Here is a 26,577-nt window from a genome sequence, read left to right as displayed (position 1 = left end):
TAGTGTCAAAACAAGCAGTAGAAATTTGTGAGATTTTGCACAAAGGGAAAGAAAGATATCAAACAGAAACAACAGCATATGTTAGGACTGATGTCCTATCATTCTGTCCTAAATTATGAGAGTATATTAAGAATGTAAAAAACAGGAAAGCAAACAACAAAAGTAAGGATAAACATTAAAAACTATCACTCAGTCAAAATACATTGCAGAAGTCAAAATGAAATAGGGAAAGACTGATGAGTTTCTAAAAACTAACACTGTTCTTATTTTTACCTGTAGTTCTTTTTGGTGTCGTCGATGACCATAAAGATGATCTTCATTTTGCCTAATCTCATTTTCAATGGAATATAAACGTTGCTGAGATGCTGTCAACTGTGCTCTTTTGCTTTCAATCTCTTTATCCAAGTGACTTTATAAACAAAGTGATATTGAGATATATTACACAGGTATTATTTATGACACACACAGAAAACCACAAAAATTACGCGAATGACAAGACAAAGCGTAAAAATGCACTCTTTTTCAACTAGCCTACATCATTTCTCCATGGCAAAACTAGCAATAGAATTCCTGTCACACTTTGAAAGTGTCCTGGTTGTTGCTATTACTATGCATTTCTTATTCCATTGCTGTTTGTTTTCAGTAAACTGTCATCTCAACTCATAGTCTCTGCCTTTGCCCTCTCTTACTGGAGGGGGGTGAGTGGAAGTGGAGTGGCTTATTTGAGGTTTAATTCCCAGCTGTTTTTTTTAAACCACTACAGAAAGTTAAGATAATCTTTGAGTGAAGTTCATTATATACCAACATGAAGAAAGTATAGTTAACAGACATATTTAAAACTTTTGAGTTCATAGAAATTAATTTTAACATTCAATTCAGTCTATACTATCAGCTATTAATACTAAAATTAAAATATTTACCTCATATGTCTCTAAGACAATCTGAGCCTCAAAAGTAATCTATTGTTGCCAATTTGTTTATTGACAGTTCTTTTGCAATCTTTGAAGTACATTTTGCTTTTTTAAATACCAATAACTAAGCAATGAGAGAGAAAAACCTTAAAAATATAAAAGGTGAGATACCTGCCATGAATGAAGTCAAAAGCCTGAGAAAGCACAGATGCAAAGTTTGAAACCAGTAGTAGCATATGTGCTAACAACTTTGGTTTGGAAAATCAGGTTTCCCTTACAGAAAACTATGACTCCACTGTTCAAGTGTTAGATTTTAAAAGAAACAGCTTTGACTCCATACTCATTTTCTCCAACTGTAAACTAAAAAAGAAGGTAGAAAGATTTCCTGGAGTATCCAGCACAACAAATCCTTACTTGTCACAAGCTGAAAGATAACTAGATACAATGCAGCTTTGTACCTATCACAGAAAGGCACTGAAATAAAGAGATTTTCTAGAATTCTCAAGAGGGAAGTGTAAATCTCAGAAAGAAAATGGAGAGATTAGAGAGCAGTGTACATGCAAATAGAGAAATAAGCAATTCCACTACTCATGTCAAAAAGTACAGTTTTTACAAACACAACATTACAAGATGCTAACCTTATTTCTGCTTCAACATCTTGACTAAGGTACTTGGGTCTGGAGTAATTGGAAGAGTAATACCGTCTTTCAAAGACGTGATCACCTTCACCAGTGAAAGCTTCTTTACAGTTTGCTGGGGGATGACTGGACTGCATTACCTCACGAGCTCTACGGTTGCTCTGAAAAACACAATGGCCTTATCATACCAATAGAAAAGCAACAACAATTAAAGATAACAATTTAAAAGTTGTCTAGATGCTCTCATCCAGAAGTAATTTCAATTCCTAATGAAATAAGAAATACAGTAATGAAAGAATGTGGAAAAAAATTTATAATGTCAAGAATCTACTTTTCTTAGTTGAACAAGACATTTCTGTCCTCAAGAACCCAGTAAGTCTAGCAACTCATTTATTTTATTCTTTTACAAATTTATCTACATTGTAAATTCTGTAGTCTAATCAATCCCTTGTAATTTGCCATGGGAAATAAACCCCCACTAACCAAAAGGTTACTATGCACAGTGTATTTAGCAGTCAGAAGTGAAATAAACATACAGGAAACCATCTTCCAAAGCAAGGTATGAAGTACATCAAACAATGTTCAATTAAAGTTTAATGTCAGTAACATTACCAAAAAACATGTTCCAAAAAAAACATTGACAGTGCCAGACTAAGGGGTCACAAGTGCCTTTGTCCAAGGCAATAGTGTTCTCTATTCAGAAGCATCAGTTCTTCCACGCAATACTTCACATTCAATTGACATAGTTCAGGCAGGGCTCAAAGATGGTAACATTATGAAAATCAGTGATTAGGTAAGGCAGGAGGGGAATAACAAATCTAGTATTCCTGCCATGAGAAAAGCCTAGAAAGTTCAGCTGTACATACATTCAGTGACAGCCACGCTTGATAAACAGCTCTGCGCTCGACAGAGCATGAGCTGCCTGTTTTCCAGTAGGAATGCCAGAGGACAAACTGGGACAAGAGATTCTGGAGGAAAATAAAATCCACAAAAAGTAAGCGTCGTTAGTTCCATCCGGGTCCTCACCTCTCCTCAGGCAGGAAGGGAAACAAAACTTGCTCTACCCCTTTTATCCATTACAGACACTACCAGTGAAGGTTCCAGATGCTCCACAAAGAGAAAACAAGTTTCTTTAAAGACCAACAGGGAGCCTAAAGCCTTACTTTAATCAGCAGGACTTTTTCTATACCCCTCACATCGATCAAACAATTGGCAACCATTACATGATCTATTTCCAATGCTGTCAGTACTGATGGGAATTCTGGATGATAAACAGCTCTGAAGAAAAGAAGAAAAAATATCATTTATAAAACTCACAAGAGATTCTTAAAAAAAAAAAAATCAAAAATAGTTCTTTTCAACTAATAATTTGAACCATGAAGGCTAAGCAACAAATTTCAAAACATAACTTACCTCGGTCTAACATCATAAATTTTATGCTGGAATTTATTTACAATTATTTGAGGTCTAAATCCATGTGGATAATGTTTTGACATCAATAACTGCAGAGTTCTTTCATCGCTATGATTATCACAGCAAAATGCATGAACTAGGCCCTTTAAACAGGCTTCGATACCCAAGGTCAGTTCAGGATCTTTTGGATGAATGAAAGCACCTAAATAAACATAAGAGGCAAGGCTTTAGGAGCTGTGTTCCACGACAAAACATTCAGTAGGATATTTTTACTAATTGTTGTCTTGTGCTGCAGGTTTTTTTTAAGAGTCTAAAATAAACCTTTCTTACAAACAGAAAAAAAAATTAAGAAGTTGACTAAAAGATAAAAAACTCCACAACAGACAAGCTACCCTGAGAACATAAATATATAATTTCTGTTCCTAGAGGCACGTACACATAGTTGGAGGCCTACATTTTCTTTCAAGATTTTTGACCGGTGTCTACTAACTTGCATTTAGGGTACCAATTTTATGGCACCTCAGCAGTAGTGTACAAAGGCAAAGATGGTTTATCAACAATTTAATGCTTTAAGGATGAAGGCAGTGGAACAACTATGCTGCAACTTAAACATGAAGATTTCCATTATATCTATCACCTGTCTTCTGTAGTACATGTTCTTACTCTGCAGTAAATGCCACGTACTTTAATACTTGGCCTTCACATCCAGAATATGCTGAAGTCTTTGCTCCCATACACAAACTGAAAACAGCAGCCACTGTCAGAGCTGGACAGAAAACAAATAAAGGCCAACTTCCCAAGAAAATCTCAGCTGGGTCTGTCTGAGTTGATCCACCCAAAACATCTGGACTTTGACAAGCCCACAAGTCAGCCACTGGACACTTTGAACAAAATCTGTCTAAGATCTGGATAGTGCTACCCACCGGGGCACCCAAAGCACAGCAGTCTGATGCTTTGGGGCTGTGGGGGAGTTGGAGGGGTGCACTGAAAGATTGCTATTTTAGCTACATAAAATACCTCAACTCAAACAGCTGGAAAGTGAGAAAAACAAGAAGATGTCAGCAAGTTCATGACAGGAGCAAAAGATAACCTACCAGGATAAAACTTTTAGTTCTGGAAGTACAGAAGAAAAATATATATCTGAAACTCCTTAAAGAACAAATAATTTTCCTGAAAGACCACTGTTTTCATTAGCAGCCACACAAGAAGTCCTATGAGAAAATGTGCCTGTTTCAGCAGTTATTCTTACCTATAGGTCCAAGAGGTTTTTTGTTAAAGTGCCCTTGCTTATAGGCTGTTTCAACTGCTTCAACAAATTCGGGTATATGTGGTCCAAATCTTTTCAAAGTATCTGTTTTACTGTCTTTCAGCTCTCTTAGCTGTTTCTGCTTGGCATCCAGTGCTTGTTGCACATCAGCGTTTTCTCTCCTAAGAGAACAGAAATTTTTTTCAGTATAGAGCCTTAATTGGACTAAAAAAATTATAAAGCCTTGTCTTTCAATTCCTAATAGCACAGTGTATCAAAATGTCAGTAGTTCAATGTACACCTAGGTACAGTGAACATGCAACAATATTTTCATAGTTTCAAGAAACATGAGACAAAAAAACAAGAGAGAAAATTACTACTTTGCAACAGTTTTACAAGACTTTATTTCTAAAAAATTATAATAAATTTATTTTATTTCTAATTACATGCTTCAATTTCACTGTCTTCTAAAAGACTTTCAACAGAATACAAAGTAAGAATTGGTTATAATAATTGATAAAAGATGTTTAAACTAATACACCAAGTGCAATAAGCAACAATTCTCAAATCCCTCAAGACAATAAATGACATTGTCATAATCCCCTCTGATAATACTGTTCAAGTTTGGGTTTCCAAATCAAAGCCAGAGTGCTTTGGTTTTCCAGCTTGGGTATGGACTAAATTGGTACTTGAATCACTTGCCTCAAAGCCTCTATGAATGTGCCTTAACTAGAGATGCAATAATTACTCCTAAGTGTATATATTTTCTTATAATGTTTTACATATCTTGTGCCATCCTATCAGGATATACCAGTGTATTAAACTAACAAAAAAAATTTCAATCATAATCTGCCCACAGGATGATAAGAGAGTAAGATACAGATAGTGGAAAGAAGAAAGAAGGATATTAAACTGACAGCATGGATTTATAGCAGGTTTTAAATTACTAAAAACTTTCACTTTTAATGACAAAACAGTTTTCTTAATTTTCCAAAAGTTTTTCAATTAAGTCATGGAAGTGTCAAAGAAAAAGTTTAACGAGTGCTAAGATAAACAAGGGGACAAAAAAAAAAAAGGAACTGGAGCCTAATACTTCAGGGAACGCAAGTACACAACAAGGGATCTCTCTCTATAACTTAAAACAAAGGAAAACAGTTAGATTCAAAAAGCATAACTTACCTGACCCTGGCATGTTCTTCCCTACACTTATATATAGCCTGCTGAAACTGATCCATCTGCTGAGCAATCATTATTTCTTCGTCACGGAATGCCTTTAATTGTTCCCTTAAGTGCGCAATTTTCCTTTGTCTTTCCAATTTTTCAGGCTCTGGAACCTGATTAGCACTAGAAAAGAATATACTTCAATATTTTAACACCATACTGATGAATTATAAATGACATGAACTTTATTACTTGTAGCAGACAGAAGATTTATGTATGAGAAATTTATGTCTAACATTCTGTGCATTTACAAAATCTACAAAGCATAAATCCCAGTTTTTATTTATTTTTTTTTTAATTTGTAATCACATGTAACTCTCTCCATTTACATTCCTATTGCATTTAGTTTAAGGCATATTTGTTTTGCGACATCACAGAAGCTAGAAAATGTCTATTATCATCACAAAAAAAAAAAAAAAGCCTTTTTGCTACCCAGTTACCTCATCACATCCTAGTCAAAGTCTTGGCATGCAAAGAAACAGGATCAGAAATATTCAAATATTTAACTGGACCCTGTAAGGTTTAAGTAAGTATTTTATGTTACTGCAGATTTTCTCATTAATCAGAAGAGCTCGCTGCTTTCACACCTGTATAATAAACATACATCATCATCACTGTATCTGTATTTACCTGCTTTTCAGTTCTTCGATTCGTTTACACAGCTGTTCATCGTCTTTTCCCAGACGTTTTAACTCTGTTTTGAAACGATTATAAACCACCTATGAAGAAAATAGGATACAGTAATTTAAGAAATAGAAGAAATCATTTCAAAAAGAACTACACTTTTGAGTAAATAAATACCGAACGGCACCAAACCAGACAAACATAACTTGATTTTCAAGAATTAAATTTATTTATTTATTTTGACCTAAGTTTAACACTGATTAATACCTATATAAAGATATAAGCCCCAGGGCCCCTGACCAGAAACTACTTGCCAGTTAGGCAGGAAATTCCACCTGTTTTGAGCTGCATTATGGATTTAGGAAGCCAAGAAAAAGATGCAGGAGTACAGAAGGGTAGAACATGGACAAGATTAAAGCTTTAAACTGGTACAAACTTTTCGCCTACCTCGATTTCATTGACTGCTTTTCTTTTTGCTTGCACTTCAGCCTTCAAAGAAATACACTGAGGATGAAGGGCTTGTGCTTCTTCACTTACTGTTTCTAATCTGTCTAGTATTGCTTTGTACTTTTTTTCTGCTTCATTCACTTTTACCTTTGGTGAAAAAAGAGAATGATATACAAGTAGTAATGGAGCAAAATTTTTCATTGCCACTACGGACATGCAAAGATGAAAATTAATAAATGGACATTCTCAGGAAACCCACAGACTACCAAATCTGTGAAGTAAACGGTAACCTTTTTTTCTATCTCATGGTTTACTCAAACACAGGACTCTTGATACAATAAGGTCAAGTAACATGACATCAAAAGAAGTTAAGCCAGTGTCTGGACAATGTTCCTTCAGTACTACACAGACATGTTCATCCCAATGCAAAAATGCCTCAATTGTAAAACAAATACTTAAAAACAAACAAACCAATCCACAAAAATTCTTTTAGAAAAGGAAAATGCTAATAAAGAAAACTGGGAGAAAAAGTTTTAATAGACTGAAAAGTTTTGGGGTTGTTCAGCCCAGAGAACAGAAGAAAAAGTTTTGTGGAGACCTCATATCAGTCTTTCAGCATCTGAAGGGGACTTACAAGGAAGCCTGAGAGGAACTCTTCATCCTTTGTAGTGACAGGATAGGGAGAAATGGGTTCAAACTGAAAGAGGGGAAATTTAGATATACAGAATGAATTCTTTCCCATGAGGGTGGTGAGGCACTGGCACAGGTTGCCCAGAGAAGCTGTGGCTGCCCCATACCTGGCAGTGTTCAACACCAGGTTGGATGGGGCATTGAGGAACCTGATCTAGTGAAAGGTGTCCCTGCCCACGGCATGGGGATTGGAACTAGATGATCCAAACCAACCCAAAGCATTCTGATTCTAAATTCACAATAATGATGCCTAGCATTTCTCTGTAAAAATATATATTTCATAGGTGAATATGAATATTTGACAAAATTACTCTTTCTACCTACAGAAGTCTTAAGAAGTCAAAGACTTACAAAGGTCTCCTGAAATCATTGATCTTTTCTGTAGGCAATGATACCCAAGAAAACCTACATGACAGATCTCTGAGGCAGGGATTAAAACTAGAGTGATTTAAACTGTATATGTACCTGCCATTCTTCTACCTTCTGAATAAACTCTGTATTTGCTTCTTCAGCCTTGATGCCTTCTTTGATTGGCTCTATTTCTTTTTCCATCTCACTCACCTAAAAAGAAACCTATATTAGCATGTATCAGAACGTCTGCGACAGACTGAGAAAGAAGTACATTTCATACGAATAAACATATTTTAGCAAGACACTTACCACTGCCCATGCCATATTATGTTTCAACTCTTCGAGACGTCTTCGCATGTCATTCACAAATGCAATGCTTTTGTAGAGTTCCTTTTTTTCTAAATAAATCTGCCTAAGTTCTTCAAGACGCTTAAAAAAGAAAAGGAGAGGTTCATCATGAGTGCAAAAAGTTGTGATGTAGTGCAAAATCTTGGAAAGATTTGTTTTTTGTAAAATTTAATGTCACTAAGACCTAATCAAATCAAAACCATGCAGTTCAAGTCCTATAGTTCTTACAGTGCACAGATCAGTGCTAATAATTACTTTAACTTTTACATACCTCTCTTCCTTGTTCTATCTGAATACGTGTATTCTGTTGAGTTTTCTCAACACATGAATAGTCTTCTTTCATTTGTTCCAGCTGAGTTGCCTTCATAAAAAACTAAAAAGGAATAAAAATTTGCAGATGTCAGATTCAGCACCTTATCTAAGTGAACTTTAATTGCCACAGAAAGACCATTCATTCCAACCTCTCTGCATGCTGAATGACACCCAAAGTAAAGTAAATGGTGGGGTTCTGGTGGTACAACTTCCATCCCCTTCTCAGCCTGCACTGTGATATCAGAAATGCTCATTAGGCCTTGGCCTTGATGAACAGCACCTGGGCTCAGCTCCTTGTGAGCATATTGGAAACACTCTCTGCTCCCAGGAACTTACGCTGTCTGATGAGCTCCTGTTTTTAACAAAACTGCCTTGGAAACTTACTTTTCTTGCCTGAATAACAACCCATGTGGAACGACATTTTTGTTACTGAACTTTCAAAGTAAGTTACAAACCCAAATTGTGGTGAGGATGGAACACTACTATGACTAAAGCCCACTCTTTTGCAGCTCTATAAACAGCAGTCCTAAGTGAGACCCTTTGAGCTCTCTTGGACCTTAGTGGGCAGTGACCAGCATCTCCCTCTGAGTGGGACACCTCTTGCGCCACTGAGCTCTCAGATTTACTTGGAAGTTCACAACTCAGAGCCTGAGCTGATACCCCCACTCCTCAAAGATCAACCTGTTGAGATGATACAAAGGCATCCAACATGAGTACTTCCCTGAATTCGATGGGAATTTTTCAGAGATACACCTTGTACGTACTGTTAAGGCCCGTGGGTGTGTGAATATGCTCTAGCAAATGTATTATGAATGTCACCTTCTTAGATTCTTAAGTAAATTAGGCCTATAAGTGAGTTACCATTGTGCTATAGTAAATTCTATAAGAATCTTCTGTTAAATTGTTTAAATTAGGCTATCAATTAAGTGCTGTTCAGTCTAAGTGCTGTCAAGCTTAAGTGCTGCCAAAACCTTTAAGCCTAAAACATTGGTCAAGTCTGGGGCTGAGTTTGGCAAGTCACTCTGAACCCTGTGACTTAATGGGCAGGTCTCCCTTACTCCTTTTTATCCTTACCCTTTTCCCATCACCAGCCTCTACGTAGATCATTTTAGGTTGATTTTAGTTTTAGCTTGATAGATTACAGGTTTGAGTATGATTTTCCTCTGTGTGCTTTAACCACCCAGGTAAGCAGAAGAGTGAACCTCGTCAACAAACTTTGTCGTGCTTTCATTTTAATATTAAACCTGCTCTTTTGCTGCTCCCTGTGCTGGTGGTTATTTGAGCAATCTAAAACACTCATTTGCAACTCTGGTATTTCTGAATAATGAACTAACTCAGCAGTGTCCTAACATTTAATTTTATCAATCTCTTTAGAAAGAATAAACTTAAAAAAAATTGTTTGTGCAAGTGGATGACTGCTACAATCAGACAGAGTACTGGCTCTGTCCAGGATGAAGTTAAGTGTCTTCATAGCAACTTTTATGGTGCTGTATTTTAGATGTGTGATCAAAACAATACTGACAACACCCTACTATTTTAGCTGTTGCACCAAGGCTTCTCGTTTCTCACTGCCCTCCCAGTGAGTACATTAGGGGGGTGTGCAAGAAGTTGGGAAGGGATACAACCAGGCAGTTGATCCCAGATATGCCACCCCATGAAACTTCATTGTTGTGGTTTAGCCCCTGCCAGCAGCTCGGCCCCCCACAGCCACTCACTCACTTCCCCTTGGTGTGATGGGGGAGAGAATTGGAAAAGTAAAAGCGAGAAAACTCATAGGTTGAGATAAAAATAATTTAATAAAGGAAAAGCTACACACACACAAGCAAAGAGAAACAAGGAATTCATTCATCACTTCCCATGGGCAGGCAGGTGTTCAGGCATCCCCAGGAAAGCAGGGTTCCATCATGTGATTTGGGAAGACAAATCCATCACTCTGTCTTCTAATTCCTTCTTCTTCCCTCAGCTCTATATGCTGAGCACGATGCTGCATGGTCTGGGATATCCCTTGGGTCAGTTGGGATCAGCTGTTCCAGCTGTATCCCCTCCCAACTCCTTGTGCACCCCCATCCTCCTTGCTAGTGAGGTGGGGTGAGAAGCCAAAAAAGCCTTGACTGTGTTCAGTAAGCACTGCTCAGCATTTACAAAAATAGCAGTAACAAAAACATCTCCATGTTATCAACACTGTTTTCAGCACAAATCCACAAGGTAGCCCTACCTTATCTGCCATGAAGAAAATTAACTCTATCTCAGCCCACACCAGTGCAGCCATGCTCAGCAAAAAATGGGATATGAGAGGGTTTAGGGGGATTAGTCATCTTTTGCTTGGGAACTGGTCTGGCATTCGTCTACCAACTGGAGGTGGTGAGCGATTGCTTTTGCGTCTCTTGTTTTCTTTCTCTTTCTTTCTCTCTCCTTCCAGCTTTCTCTACATTTTTTTAAAATAATTTTTATCTCATCCTTTTAAGTTCTTTTATTGTACTCTTCTGTTCCTCTTACCCCATCCCAAGCTGGAGGGAAGCACAGAAGGGAAGTGAGTGGTTGTGTGGTATTGAGCTGCTTACCTGAGTTAAACCACCACAGGTTATTAAAATCAAGGAATCTGATATTTTTTTCCATCCAAATGCTGCTTCTAAAAATTTGAAATCAGTATTCTAATGTTTAGTCAAAATGCTCAATTATTTTTCTTACCTTATACTTGTCACTTTCACTTTTAGTCTGTAAAAACTGCTTACTCATCTCTTGGGTTAAAATAGTCACAGGATTATCTACCTGCAAAAAATAATCGCTTTCATTTTATTTTGAATAGAACAGTTATCATGTGACTGCAAATCCATGAAAGTGAGCAAACCATCGCCTTGTTCCATGTACTGCAATTCAATAATAAGATTCAGAAATTAAGATTTCTAATCCTATCATCTCTTTAAAAAAATACAAAACCTAATACACAAAACCAATAACAAACAGAAACTTTAGAAATCCAACTCCATCAAGTACAAAATCAAACCACAGCAAGATCAATTAAGGAGCTGCTTCCAGGAGGATGACTTCTATAAAGACAGTGTCTGTAAGTTCCATTTATTTAACAAGATCAGCATTAGAAATTTTGTCCAATGTTGTATTTCTCATTATTTAATTGATCAAAAGTATTGCATTTAATGCAATGAATTGACCCATATATTCTTACAGAAGTTTACACAAAAAAAAAATCAATACATATTAACTGAAGTCTGTGTTACTTGAAATTCTAAGTATGTTGAATATTTTAAACTTCGTGTGCATTACCTGATCTTTCATTAACCACTTAAGCAGCAAAAACACACTCAAATTTCTTCCACAGAAAACACTAAAATAATCAGCATAAAAACTCCCTCCAGATACAAAAGAAACCTATGCAAGGACTTTCATCAACAAGCTACATGACTCTTGGCTCACAGATGATAGCAAATACGCATCTGCCTGGGACAGAATCTTATTCTAAACTGTATGAGGTATAAATTTCAATTTTTCTTTTGCTGATGCATTTGATTTTGAAATAACATGGAAGGAATAAACCTCTCTCATTTAAGGAAATGAGAAAACACTGCTTTTTAATGAGGGAATTATAATATCGCATGCTGATGTCTGAAATTGCACAGAATTTAAACACAGCAACTACCTGTATATTAAAATGATCCAGTATTTTTACGAGTTCTTCTTTCTTTGAAGAAATTAAGGTTCCTAATGGAAAAAAAACAGAGGAAAAATACCAATGGGTCCAAAGTAAAGAGATGTACAATGCCCCAGTCTGTTGTTCAGTGTAGCAATGTAAAAAATTTGACTAATTTTTTGTAACATGGATGTAGTCCTAAATGAGAAACACTGGTTGTTTGGGTTTTTTTTCTAATATATTTGCATTTGCACAGAAGGACTTCTAATTCAAGTCCCTCGTTGCCTCACAAACCATCTGTGACAGAATATAGGTAAATCAGCAAACTCAACAGAACCTCAAAAAGATTAAAAGAACTATGTTCACCATCATCATACAATCAGATTTTTGTAAAAAAAATACCTAATGCAGAACCTGACATCAGATATAATATATATCAATAAATACATAATGCTTTTGACATATTAAAATATTCTTAGTCTGAGGTAAACACACAAGAAATGGACAGTGTCATCATCCTTGAATGATTCTATGAAATAACATCATCCTTTACTAACATCATTTAAAGCAATGAAAACATTTAAAGAACTTTTAAGACTGAGAACAAAGCAAACTACCACCAACCAGATTTGCTTTTCAGTTTGTAACTTCTGCTTCCTTCCTGATTAATGCGCTGATTCACAATAATAGAGTTCCCATACACTTCTGGTTTAAATGCATCTCTGCCCTGGTTTCGCAAAGTTATGGAAATATCTGCAGAACTAAAAAAACCATGAAAATAATAAAAAAGACAACTGCAATTAATTTCAAATCTAACAAAAAGAAATCAGAACATTCTAATTTTACATACAAATTGTCAGGTTTACTACAGGTCAAAACTGCAAGTCAGTCATAGTACCAATGAGAACAACATATATCAGATACAAATCCAGAAAGGCTGCCATACACTATCTGTTTGCACCTTCTTCATGCAACACCCAAAAGTAAATAGTTGGAAGAGCAGATTTCCCCCACCTTCCCTTCCCATCTGAGTGCACCCATTTTTAGGTTGCAGATTCAAGTTGCTTTTTTGTCGTTCTCCTGTTTTCAGACTGGCTTCTGTAGAAAACAGTTGCTTGGCTTCTACAGCCTAACCAAAGTAATCTATACCAGAATGCTTAAGGCATTCTTAGAGAAAAGATGAGATATGCTTTCACTTCTGAATTCCTATTTTCTGTTTCTTGAGTGAATGCTGAAACATTAGGTTAATACACATAAGGAAGGTACTGCGAAAAATTTACTCGAAGCACCTCTGAAAGGAAAAGTCTGGAACTCCGAGTTACAGCTTTATGTAAATGTAAACTCCTAAACCTCTTTTGTTATCGATTCCCCTGAACATGTTATTCCCGCTCTTACAGCAGACATGAATCCACTTCCTGCATGTTTAAATATCCATCTGTAACTCAAGGTCTTTATATTGCATATTCATTCACGTCCCCAGAAAGATTGAAAAGTAATTAATCTCGCTGCTTGCATAACAGTAACTAGTTACGTAGGATTTTTCTGTAATGAACTCGATTATTCGGTAGGAATTACATAGCAGAAGTAACACATGAGAACAGGGCAATACAGAGGACATACTGCCATGTTAGCTAGTTCAGTGTCCTAGTTTCAGCCAGGTCAGAGCTTATTTTCTCACAGCTGCTGTAAGGGAGTGGGATTGTTATTCTATGCCACCCACGTCATCACTGGGGGATGTGGCTGTGGGTGAAAGAAAAGGGGAACACGATGTGGAACTGCTGCCATTTTGTTCCTTTCCTCCAGGGAAAGCAGGCAGCATGTGGAGCAGTGGGGTGGCTCCAGTCCTCTTGGGGGGTTTGTCCATCACTGCTTTTCGTTGTCTCAAGCCTGGGCAGGGAGAGAGGGTGTGGACAATCTGTCTACCATTGGTTTTTTTCTTCACTGGCCCAGGCTTGGGGAAGGGGGGGGATATAGACACTTTCATCCAACATTTTCTTCTTTGTCTGGGGAGCCGTGAGGCTTGGGCTGTGGTGCAGTCACGTTGAGTCGGACTCAGTGAGCACTTTTGCATGTAATCACCTTCTTTTATACACTGTTGTTATTAGTATTGTTGCTGTTACTGTTTGTTTTCCTTATCTCATTGCTGGTTTTTTTCAGTAAATTGTTATCTCAACCCATAATCTGTTTTTGTCCCTCTCTCACAGTAGCAGATGGAGAGGAAGAGGAACAGCTGTTTGCAGTGTCATTTCCAGCTGGTTTTACAAACACAACATTCAGAAATAGCAGTATACTACTTGTAAAATTTCTAATTTTTTTTGTTTGTAGTTTTTTTTTGGGGGGGTCGTTTAAATAAGGTCTCCATTGTTTTGTTTTTTATTGAAGCCTGGTGGATCCAATAAGAAGATGCAGAAAGTGATGGTAAACAGAAAACTCATCAGCTAACCTGAATGACTAAACAGCATATGCAACTTTAAAACTAAAGAAGTTTTACTTACGTCTCTCCATCTCGAATAAACATTTTTAATGAGGAACCTCTATTAGTGGCAGTAGCTTTTCCACCAAGTCCAACAATAAGAGCAGTTAAAACAGAACTTTTTCCACCTGTAATAGAAGCATTGAACTTGTTTTAAAGGGAAGTTCTTGTAACTTCTCCAGTGCACCCATATTACAGATTTTTGTTTGACTGGTTATATATTCATGCAACAGAAGTCCAAATTCTGTCCTTATTGAAAAATCATTTAAAATAACAATAACACTAGGAAAGTATCTGCCATTTCTATGGTTCTCCCTAAAATAACCCAACATGCTGAGCCAAACTTGTTACTTCTATCTAGCAATTTGCATTCAGTATGTCCTAGGTCAGGAGGAAGGAATGTCTCCTTCCTTAAAAGCATACTAAAAACATGTATACAACAAAGAAATCAAACATGTATTACCATTTACCTAATATCTGAAAGGTTTTGAGGTCTCTTTCAAAATTTATGTTTTAAATTTTTACTTCTCTCTTCACAAGAAGTTAGCTTGTATAAATATCACTTCCTTTTCCTATAATAGTTTCTACATGGCCTACTGTCCTGATTTTGCTTCCTAGTAGCTGGTACAGTGCTGTGTTTTGGGTTCAGTATGATAACAGTGCTGGTAACACACTGACATTTTGGTTGTTGCTAAGTAGTGTTTACCCAAATCAAGGACTTTTCAGGGTCTCATGCTCTGTCAGGAGGAGCACAAGAAGACAGGAGGGAGAATGGCCAGGAGAGCTGACCCAAACTGGCCAAGAGGATATTCCATACAATAGAATGCCATGCCCAGTGCATGAACGGGGGGAGTTGGCCAGGAGGTGCTGATTGCTGCTCAGGATGGGATGGTTGTGAGCAACTGTATTGTGCATCACTTGTTTATCTTGGGTTTTATTCCTCTCTTTCTGGTTTTTATTATAATTATTATTATAATTTATTTTATTTCAGTCATTAAACTGTTCTCTCAAACCACAGGTTTTACCTTTTTCAGATTCTCCTCCCCAGTCCACTGGGGGACGCAGGGGAGTAAGCAAGCAGTGGCACAGTGTTTAGTTCCCAGATGGGATTAAACAACAACAGTCATTTTTGGTGCCCATCACAGGGCTCAAAGGGTTGACATAATGACAGATATGACCAGAGTGTGTTAAAATGAATTTTTTGTAAGCTTTCATTATAATTCAGTTTAATAGTTGCTGGTCACAATGTCGATTCATTTGCTCTCAGATTCACTGCATTAGTTCTCAGAGTTGCATTATGCAACACCTTCCTCGCAGGATGTGTTCCCCGTTTTGGTGTTCATCACCTCTGGGGCTTGGGCTAAGGTTATCATTTTGCAGTACTTTGTAATACTGGCTCACATGATGTGACAGAACTGGTTGTGAGTCTGGCCTGGTTCGTGCGCTCAGCATCTCCTTCACGCCTGGGCCTCGGGGGCCACCTAGTGGCAACTATTGACCATTACACCTCCTACCTTCCCTCTCCGAGAGCCAGCCTACGCGGGAGGAATCTTCCCCTTCTTCTCCAGGCTAATTAGAACAGCACTTGAGAATTCTGAAAATTTTGAATACCCTTGGAAAGTTGAAACCATCAGGAAGTAGGATGTTGCTGAATGTGGCTCAGATCTTGTTTAGCATTTAGAAACTAGTAGCCAGTACTCCAACCCCCCAGTACAACCACTGAGGCTCCTCCAACCTTAGCAATGGGCACTGCAGGCACTTGGACAATTACTGTGTATTTAATAATAAACATACAAGTACATTTAGTTCAAATATAAATTTATTTTGCTAAGAAAATATTTATATTTACATTATGTTTTGCAAAAATCTCCACATTTAAGACCTAACTCTTTCATCAGCCTTGCCCTAGTGGGATAGACCTGTGTGGCTCCCAAGTCCATGCCTAAAAGATGGCAAATAATTCTTTTTCAAATAAACATTACATCTTCTAAATTATTAACAAAAGTGTTCTTTGACAAAGAAATTATGCAATTAATACTTACTTCCATTGCTTCCAACAACAAAATTGATATTTGATCCAAACTGAAAAGGCCCCAGATTTGAGTGGCACATGAAGTTCTTCAGCTGGATACTTTCAATTATCCCAACTTCACCAGCAGTCTAAAGAATGAACAGTGAAAACTAGAGTTACTTATGCATTTTAATGAGATACAGTTTATATATTTTAATAATAATGAGCATTAAAATGACAGAATAATATAAAGCATCAACGGTTACAAGCTGCAAGGAAACAGAAGGGTTTCATGACACTATGTAGTTGCTTGCTACAGAGCAGTTATGCAATAAAATAGAAAGAAAAGTTTCCAAAGCTGACTGCTCACTCATAGTAACTTTAAGTTCTCCCCATTACTAACTTATAATTAATACAACAAAAATATTAAGACAATAGATTCTACACAGTTGGCTGACCATATTAACGCATGTTATTAAGGGCATTGGCAAATACCTCTTAAATCCTGGCAGGCTTGGGGCACTCACCACCCCTCCAGGAATCTGTACTGGGTTTGAGTGGCAAGATTTTGGTAGTGGGAGGGGCAGGAGGCTACACGGGTGGCTCCTGGGAGAACCTGCCCCAAGATTCCTGATGTCCAACAGAGCCAATGCCAGCCAGCTCTAAGACAGACCCATTGCTGGCCAAGACCAAGCCCATCAACAATGGTGGTAGCACTTCTGGGATAAGAATTAAGAAGGGCAAACTGCAATTGCAGCAATTGCAGCCAGAGAAGAGAGGAGTAAGAATATGTGAGACAAACAGCCCTGCAGACGCCAAGGTCAGTGCAGAAGGAGGGGCAGGAGGTGCTCCAGGCATCAGAGATGAGATTTCCCTGCAGCTGTGTCCCTGCAGCCCATGGAGGCCCATAGGGGAGCAGAGATCCACCTGCAGCCCATGATGGAGCAGGTGGATTCACAAAGGAGGCTGCGACTCCTCGGGAAGCCCATGCTGGAGCAGGTTTGCTACCAGGGCTTGTCACTCAGCAGGGGACCCACACTGGATCAGTCTGTTTCTGAAAGACTGCATCCAATGGAAGGGATCCACACTCAAGCAGGGGAAATGTGAGGAGTCCTCCCCTGGGGAGGAAGGAGCGCCTGAGACCATGTGTGACAAACTGACCACAGGTCCCGCTCCCCCACACCCTGTGCTGCTGGAGGGGAGGATGGAGAGAAAATCAGGAGTGAAGCTGAGCCCAGGAAAAAGGGAGGGATGAAGGAAGGGAAGGTGTTTTAAGATTTCGGTTTATTTCTCATTATCTCTCAAATCCTGATTTGTTAATAAATTCAGTTAATTTTCCCAAGTGGAATCTCTTTTGCCTGTGACAGTAACTGGTGAGTGATCTCTCCCTGCCCTTATCTCAACCATGAGCCTTTCGTTATATTTTCTCTCCCCTGCCCATGTGAGGAGGGCAGTGACAGAGCAGCTTTGGTGCATACTTGGTGTCTCCAGGGTCAACCCATCACAGAAGCCTGGTCTGGTGTCTGAAATGTTTCCTAATGTCCAGTCTAAACACACAGAACAGGATAATACACAAGACAGTATTTTCAATTTCAGAAATTATTTTTTAAAATTCCTCCATGTCCTAGTTAGAACAGCTGGGACCAATTCATCACTGGATGGGTGTAACCCAAAACTGTGTATTCTATAGCCTTCCATGCCATTTCCCAGAAACTGGTATCAATAGACTATTTACACCCTCTGCCCATAGAGCCTGACTCCTCAGGCTATAAACTAGGCATTAAGAAGCCTGAGAGATAGGAAGATATTCCTGTCCTCACACTCTTTTATGGAATTCCCCACTCTGAGGGAAGGACTGAGCATTCCTGCCTGAACTGGAGAATATATAAACTTGGGAGTTTTGGAACCTTTTTACCACTCATGGGATCCAGAGGAAGACTGCAGCTCATCACCCTCAACCAGACTGAGACCACCACCCTCAACCGGACTGCAACCCCCACTTTTTTCAACCAGACTGCAATCACCACACTTGACCAGACTCCACCAGTACTCTCACCAACAGGTTTCCCCCTCTCCTTTCCCTTTGGACTCAGGGGGCCCAAAGAACACCACTCTGTTCATGCCCCAGGGTGCTGAGTTATATATTTGGGTTTTGTGGGTTAAAACCAATTGTTTGTCTGTATAATCGCACTTATTGTATTATTTTATTAAATTGTTATTCTGATTTATAATCTCTCTTTTGAGTTGAGTTCATTTCCCCTGCTGGTTTACCTCTAAACCAGCACACTCCATCAAATTTTAATTCGACCACTAAAAGAAAAGCAGAAAAAATAATATTCCTGTTTTCAAGTTTCATTTCCACCAAAATTCGCATTTCAAACACTAGATTTTTTTAGACATTTGAAAGTGTCAGCTATCCAAAACAAACAAGTATTTGGTGCTTCTTTTAGTAAATAATTAGTTTTAAATATTTTCTATGCTGTTACTACAAACATAAACAAAATATATCATGGTTCTACAAAAATCCATTTCCTTTATTTGATTACTTGACAACTTCAGTAGTATTCATTCTGTAAAACCAGAATATTGTTATTTTATGATCAACTGTTATAACTAGATGACCTAAAAGAAATAAGGTAAGAATGAACATCACAGACAGTACCTCTAGTTTCTTTTATATTTGTTCTACTGAAGCCTACATCCAAGATATTTATTTAAACAAGCACAACTTTTTCTTCTACCTTCACCTCTAAGACCTTTTAAACAACTTACCAGCTGTGAGGAGGCATTACCATCAGTGGATGACTCAAAATTTTCTTCTTCATTAGACTCATCACTATGTTCATCTATGTATTCTTGTCTCCGCCTTTTCTGGGGTCCAGGCTTTGAAATACTTTCCTCCTTTCTCTTACCCATGAGTGCTGAAAAATGAAAGTAATGAAATATTGTAGGTTTCAGTCTTCTAGATGAAAACATACCCAAAGGTGATAGCACAGACATACCAAATTATTTAATTTGATAAAAGAAATATTAAGATCATAGCAAACATTGCACAAATACTTTTTCAGAACTGAAATATTGGTAATTTAAGCCTAAGTGTACTATGAAAGAGTTGCATGAGAACAAAAGAAACACAGCTTCATAATTCTAATCAAGCTGAATTTGTTGATTAACAGTAAAATCAACCTTAACTCTGTTTTCCTTGGTACATTAGTCTTTGGAATATTTGCTAGAATTGTTTTTGGTTAGCAATGGAGTTGAGGATCAGGTGGTAAAAAGAAACTAACATAGTGTGATCAGCAGCATCAATGCAGATATGATTAAAGTAAGCTGCACAGCTAAAAAGAAAATGTATTAATTATTTGTGGTTGACAAAAGCCTAGAAAATTTATATGTGGAACACACAGGAGTAGAATAAAGGAAAATTCAGACTCATAACATTGTTCCTGTGCTGTTTCTTACATGCGAGGCAGTGTAGTGTGATCACAGTAAACAGAATGCTGTTATTCTCCTAATGAAGGATAATAGTTCTCTCTCTATAGAGAACATATGCATATATTTCCTCTAAAAAAATCAGTAAATAACACACAGACTTCCAGCACTAATAGGACTGGTCTGAAATGAATTTTGCAAAAGTAACAAGCTTTACTAAAGTCATATTAAACTGAAAAAGGCATTAGGATTAATCAAAATTTCACATTCTCCGTAACTTTAAGCTTACGGCACTGTTTTTATTCCCCTAAAAGTACATATTACATTTTTCATGTAGAGTCCTGGAGTCCCAAAGGCCTATACAAATGGAAGTTGACATACTTGCCCAAAGTAGAAGCAAGGTCTTGTTTACACAAATGCAATGCATGGTCTTTTTACTTGTTAGTAGTTTAGTCAGCTACTGCTCATCATCCAAAACAGGCTAAAATTCAAATCATTTGCATAGTTTTCCAACATCAAAACTTTTCTGAAATGGAGTTATGCTCTCCTACTCAACTCTGTACTAAAATTTTGTCTCAAGCTCCCTTCTAAGAAAGATAGCAACTAACTTTAATGCACATCACCAGTCTGAGCAAAATTCAGAGGCATTAAATGTAATTAACATTCACTGTCGTGGGTTTCTGTGGCTGGTTTTTTTTTGGTAGCTGGGGGGGGGCTACATGGGGTGATTTCTGTTAGAAGCTGCTAGAAGTTCCCCCCCCCCGTGGAGCCAATGAAAGCTGGCTACAGGAGGGACTTCCTGCTGTTGGCCAAGGGAGAGCCAATTGTTGTGCCTCTGTGACAACTTATTTAAGGACAAAAGTTTGTTGTGCAGAAGAAATTGGAGCCAGGGGGGTTGCTGACAGAAGCCCCCGGGCCCGGGCCCTGGGGCCCCAGCTCGGGGCAGGAACAGCGCTGGAGTTGAGCCGGCCTGGGCCAGGGCAGTGGCCACAGCCTGAGCCACATGGCACCTGGCCCACGGCAGGCACAGCGACGGAGCCGAGCTGGGCCGGGCCAGCCCCACGGGCAGGTACTGCCCCCACTCCCATCCTGGCCGAGCCAGGACAGGCTGGGACGGCTCCGCCGCGTTGCAGCTGAGCCCATGCGGGAACAAGTAGATGCATGAAGGAGGACTGTTACCCTCGTGGGAGGCCCAGGATGGAGCAGGGTCTCTTGGAAAATCTGTGGCCCGTGGAGAGAGGAGCCCACACCGGAGCAGGTTATTCCCGGGTAGGACTCAACTCATGGCTCTGTGGGGGACCCACATGAGTGCAACTCATCTGTTAAATACTGCATCCTATGAAAAAACAACGGGGTGCAGAGACCCCCTGCACCCCATAGAGGAAGTTTTGGGACAGCAGATATCTGCTTTGGGACAGCAGATATGGAAGACCTGCGGCCCAGGAGGGGTGGACCCATGTTGGAGAGGTCCATCGAGGACTGCTTCCCGTGGGAGGGACCCCACAGAACAGGGGAAGGACTCAGAGCTTTGGCCCCTCTGTAGCCTGTGGTGAAGACCATGGTGAAGCAGGAAGTCCCCTTGCAGTCCATGCAAGAGTGACCCACAGGACAGCAGACCTGGAAGACCTGTTGCCCTATGGGAGGAGGGAGAACATGGAAGGAAGGAGGGGTGGTTGGAAAGTGTGTTTAAGACTGTTTTATTTCTCACTCTTTAGCTCTTATCCTGTTAGTAATAAATTTTAGTACCATCCTCATGTTGAGTTTTGTTTTGCCTGTGTGACTTCTCCCAGCTCTTAGTGATTCTATGGGTGCCTAGAACATGGCCACGGTCAACCCACGACTTATAGAAAGATCACTGTGGCCTAAGAGTAGGCTGTTTATTTATAAAAATTAAAAAAAGTATTTTTTTTTAAAAATTGAGTGGGGTGCATGAAAGAATGACCAGCATTAGAGACACTGCATGCCTAAAGTTGGTACCACATGTCATGGTTTGAGACCAAATTGACTGTGTGGAGACTAAACACACTGACGGCTTCCAGGCCAGAACACTCCTAGTCATGGATACATTCATAACAAGAGAGCACTTCCTTGTCCCACAGGACAGATGAGGTGATCCAGAAGAGAAGACATGCAGGTATAACAGTTCCTAACATGATCTCCTGCCTCCTGGAGGGAGATGACATGGTCTGTGAGAAAGCAGGATGGATCAGCACAGTGGGTCCAGCTGTGCCCTGCACAGCCTTGGGATCCCATGAGGCCCCCTTGTTAAAGCCCTGAGGCCCTCCCAGAGCTTCTCAGTGGGTCTTGCTCTACATTCTCTCTTTAAATGTTTTAAGATTAGTAACCTGGAGAATCTACAGAGAAATTAGTGAAATGAAGACTGTTGAATTACAACTTTAGTCATAAGAACTAGTGCTGCAATGGAGAGGTTTAAGATCCCAAGGCTCATCCTATGAGTTCATTGAATGGGTTTTACTCTGAAAATATACAAGGCTCCAAAAATCTGCTCGCTGGACTTATTAAAAGGGCCTTCAGTTCTTTTAATACCTCAAGAACGAGCACACAGGAGAAGACACCGCACACATTTCTCAGGAGGTCAAATAACACACTTTTACTGGCAAACTTTAGAAAATAAGGGAACTTGGTAAAGGTTTAAAGGGCAATATTGAACCAAAATAAAGCATTTCACAAAGCATTGACTTAGCACATGCTAACACACACAACTTAGCAAAATTCAACCCATCCAGCTTTAAGTTACCCAAATATCAAGGAGATTAGGAGAAGAAACAAAGAAAGAGAGAGAAGAAGAGAAAAATTACTGCTACCACCCCAGATGCAGCATAGATCCAGCTACCAGGAGATGGCAGGGCTGTGACCACAGGAGGGCCACATGGTGTTGATTTTATCTGCTTTGGCCCCTTGTGGCCACACCCTCCAGGCAGGACTTCTGGCCCACTGGCCACTCTGGGGCTCCAGGGTGGGCTGTGGGCAGTGCTCCCGGTGTCCAGTGACAGACAGCTGCTCTGGGGCTGCCCAAGGAGGCTCCAAGGGGCTGGAGTATGGAACAAGGCACTATTCCACCTTCGTGAAATTCGACCTGTGTCTCCCCGTACACACACACTTGAGTTCCTCCAAGCCAATAATTAATATAATAATCCAGTGTCTCATAAGAGGAGCAGTCTTTCTTCCCCCTCCCTCTACTGATTCTGTCCCATCCCCTGAAGTTCAAGCAGCTCTTTACGCAACAAAATAATAAATCATCTCAAGGCTCTGATTCTACTGAAAATTAATGCAAGAAAAAACTTTTTTCTTTTTACATTATGCAAGTTCCCCAACCTTTTCACCATGCAGATCTGTATGGTTGGGTTATTGTGGAGAAAGAGATGCTTCTCTGAGCACTTCACTTGTGTCAGCTTAATGCTCTGATTTTAACTGACAGGAGGTCAGACAGTTCACACTACCAAGCATCACAGACTAGAGCATATATTATAAGAAACACAACAGACATTAAAATTTGCTACTCTATTATTTTGCTACTACTAATAATAATTATGTTATTGTTGTTATTAGTAGTAGTAGTAATAATAATTTCATGAAGTATTTACAGCTAAATTGTCATATCCATTTTATGTTACGAAGATTAATACCACACATAGAAATCAAAGAAAAAACACACTTCATGATTACATACCTTTTGCTATGCTACTTTCGGTTTACTACATAAACATGCCTTCATGCATAAACAATAAAGACCAGGAAACAGTCCCTTCTACGCTCTTGGCATATATCCATCATCCAAATATGAAGACAAACATTCAGTCAGTCTGCTGTTCCATCGAACTCTTTCTCTAAAAAGAAGGGAAAACACAAGCTTTAAATGTTGCAATTAATAATGTCCAAACTAAAGATCAGGGCTATCAGTTCCATTGCTATACTATTTGAACATTTAAGGAAAAGAGAGCATGAGAGTGCAAAACAGAACAACCTAACCAGGAAAACTCACTCATGTAGTCTAAATGTGAGGAAGGCAAAAGACAGAACAATCTGCATCCTAAAGTTTTCGAAGAGTTAGTACTGCAAACAAAACTTAACTGGAACTGCAGGCAAAAAGTAGCCTCAGAAATTATGACAAATGTCAGTGGATATAGCACCTTCCTGGAGTATAAAAAAAAACAAAAGGAATGAGGAAACTGACTGCAACAAGGAATCCACTAGTAAGATTTTACAAGAAACAAAGTTTAAAAGGCAAAGGAAGAAATAATCAACATTTAAAAAAAATAAAAACATAGAAAATGACACACATATTTGAATTTTATCTTCATGTCATCTTGATATTTTTGGCAGAAAAGGTTCATTTTTTTGACATTAACTACTCCCAAAACCCTTGCAGCAAGACACCCCTAATTTTCTTCATTAAGTTTTTAATTGAAAAAATAGTTGCCTTCGGTCTCAGCACCACTTACCATAATTCTAACAAGAGTTTGGAAATAACTACACAAGGCAAAGGAAAAGCAGCTGATCCAATCTATCTGAAAGTTATTAAAGTGTGCAATATTATATTGGAAACAACTGAACTGGCAAAAATGTACACCAGTACATTTTAAGACACATAATACAATAATGGGAAGCCAACAATGGATACTCTTGACAAATGTTAACAGAAGGTGTTTTTAAACCAGGCATCATATTTAAAAACTGAAATATAAATTCATGTTATATTGCAATATAAAGTAAGACATGTTAATGGAAACGTGCTGACAGTCATGAACATTATTAATTCAAACAAGAATCCAACAGTTATTCAGAAAGACAAATCAAAAGTACTGATTTAATGAAAAAATGAACTTTACTATCATGGAATGTAAGAGCATACAGTTAGGAATAAAAACTGGACCTATAACTGGGAACAAATAAGGGCAAGACAGATCCAATTATAAAAACAAAGGATTGCTACAAAATATTACAAGAAATTGTTGTGCATATAATGAGAATTGGCAAAATAGAGGTAGAGCAAAGACATCATAGCAGACCTACTGCAGGATGAACACAAGATACGGGAGGAAGCAAAAGGCAGAAGAAGAGGAAGAAAATATCTGTGGTCTTTAGCTGATGTATAGCACCAGCATTTGTTTAATAGTCACAAAGATAAAATGATTACAAATTAGCAGTTAATAATTATGAAGGAAGGACAACACTATCTGTTGAACTTAAAGGCAGATGTTTCAAAGGGCTGAAGTCAGAAGCCCAAAATCATGAACAGCAGTGGGGTGCTGTTCATTTTTGAGGACTGTCCAAGTCAAGTGTCCCATGTTAGGCTACGTGTTTTTGACATTCATGACATCTCTCCTAATGTATTTGCAGCCAGTCCATAAGAAGCCTGTACCATCCCATCAGACGCTGGAAAAACATTGCCTGACCCACAGAATCACAGAAGGGGTAAGGTGGAAGGGACCACAAGTGGGTCTTCTGGCCCAACCTCCCTGCTTAAGCAGGGTCATCCTGGACCACATTACACAGGACTGGACGAGGGAGATTCCACAACCTCTCTGGCCAGTCTGTTCCAGTGCTCAGTCACTTCCACAGTAATGAAAGTGAAACTTCCCGCGCATCAGTTTCTGCCCATTGCCACTTATCCCATCGCTGGGCATCACCGAGCAGAGCCTGGCTCCGTCCCCTTGGCACCGCCCCCCCCGCCCCCAGATATTTACACACATTGATGAGGTCCCCTCTCAATCGCCTCTTCTCGAGGCTGAACAGGCCCAACTCCCTCAGCCCTTCCTCCTAAGAGATGCTCTAGTCCCCCAGTCACCCTCGTTGCCCTCCGCTGGACCCCCTCCAGGAGCTCCATGTCCCTCTTGCATTGAGGAGCCCAGAACAGCACTGCGGCACAGAGAGCAGCTCTGCCTTCTCTGTGGGGAGCCAAAAGAGGGGGCAGAAATCCCGGAAGCCCACGATTACCTACTGCTTTTCCCAACACCGCAGGACCTGGCAGGATCCCCGCAGCCGCAGAGAAGGGATAGGGTCCCTTGGCGGCTGGAATACCCGGGCGGCGCCGCTCCCGCTCCTCACCCGCTTCCCGCCGGCACGGGCGGGCACCCGGGGGGGGAGCCCTGACGGCCCCGGGGGGGAAGCCCTGACGGCCCGGGGGGGGAGCCCTGACGGCCCCGGGGGGGGAGCCCTGACGGCCCGGGGGGGGAGCCCTGACGGCCCCGGGGGGGGAGCCCTGACGGCCCCGGGGGGGAGCCCTGACGGCCCGGGGGGGGAGCCCTGACGGCCCCAGGGGGATCCCTCACGCCCGGCGGGGTGGCCGCGCTGGTAGCGGGTGACAAACAGCAGCTCCGACCCCGAACTGGTCCCGCAGAGCCACTTGCGACACTCGCCCCGGCGCCGTGCCGAGGGCACTGGGACAAGCGGGAAGTAGCCGCCACCGCCGCCGCTACGCTGTGGCTGCCCGGCCGCCCTCCCTCCTTCACGGCCCTTCCAAAGGGCGGGAGTGCGCCCGGTCACCGCCCGCCAGGACCCTCTCCCCGCACGGGTCGCCCTCCCCGCCCCTCCTCTCTCTCCTCCCTTCGCCTCCCCTCCCTTCGCCTGCTCCGCGCCGCGCGGGCGGGGCCGTTACCCGGGACAGCTCCGGATCCTCTCGTGGGGCGGGGCGGGACGAACCAAACCGAACGGAACCGGAGCGTGACGAGCCGGGCCGGGACAGGCGGAAGAGCCGCCGCGGGCGCGGCGCGTGCGCGCTGCGGGCCCGGGGGGGCCGTTTCCGTGAGCCCGCCCGCCATTTTCGGGGGGGTGGGGCGGGGCCGCCGGGGGG

At 40.3% G+C, this 26,577-nt stretch overlaps 1 protein-coding gene across 2 annotated transcripts in view; it reads right to left on the bottom strand.

Annotated features, from left to right (window-relative positions):
• SMC6 (structural maintenance of chromosomes 6) overlaps window positions 1-26,530 on the bottom strand; it is a 39,408-nt gene extending 12,878 nt beyond the window's left edge. Inside the window, exons 1-19 of one of the 2 annotated variants that reach the window (XM_051778285.1) lie at window positions 26,383-26,530; window positions 23,455-23,611; window positions 19,104-19,252; window positions 16,363-16,480; window positions 14,343-14,448; window positions 12,472-12,608; window positions 11,857-11,918; window positions 10,890-10,970; window positions 8,161-8,262; window positions 7,851-7,970; window positions 7,656-7,751; window positions 6,501-6,647; window positions 6,060-6,148; window positions 5,388-5,552; window positions 4,212-4,390; window positions 2,963-3,164; window positions 2,713-2,827; window positions 1,550-1,710; window positions 274-409 (exon numbers count right to left, since the gene is read on the bottom strand). In XM_051778285.1, the coding sequence (XP_051634245.1) occupies window positions 274-409; window positions 1,550-1,710; window positions 2,713-2,827; window positions 2,963-3,164; window positions 4,212-4,390; window positions 5,388-5,552; window positions 6,060-6,148; window positions 6,501-6,647; window positions 7,656-7,751; window positions 7,851-7,970; window positions 8,161-8,262; window positions 10,890-10,970; window positions 11,857-11,918; window positions 12,472-12,608; window positions 14,343-14,448; window positions 16,363-16,480; window positions 19,104-19,247 (2,160 nt within the window). In that variant the 5' untranslated portion in view covers window positions 19,248-19,252; window positions 23,455-23,611; window positions 26,383-26,530. Of the gene's footprint in view, window positions 1-273; window positions 410-1,549; window positions 1,711-2,712; window positions 2,828-2,962; window positions 3,165-4,211; window positions 4,391-5,387; window positions 5,553-6,059; window positions 6,149-6,500; window positions 6,648-7,655; window positions 7,752-7,850; window positions 7,971-8,160; window positions 8,263-10,889; window positions 10,971-11,856; window positions 11,919-12,471; window positions 12,609-14,342; window positions 14,449-16,362; window positions 16,481-19,103; window positions 19,253-23,454; window positions 23,612-25,721; window positions 25,860-26,382 lie in introns of those variants that run through there. The other variant, XM_051778286.1, reaches the window with a different exon arrangement.
• Window positions 26,531-26,577: the final 47 nt, after the last annotated feature.

The sequence above is a fragment of the Manacus candei genome, unplaced genomic scaffold (genome assembly GCF_025592945.1).
Source record: "Manacus candei isolate 608988 ecotype Guabito, Panama unplaced genomic scaffold, ASM2559294v1 h1tg000011l, whole genome shotgun sequence".
NCBI classification, from domain to species: domain Eukaryota; kingdom Metazoa; phylum Chordata; class Aves; order Passeriformes; family Pipridae; genus Manacus; species Manacus candei.
Note: the sequence above shows the minus strand (reverse complement) of the source record. Positions and strands in the feature narration are given on the sequence as shown.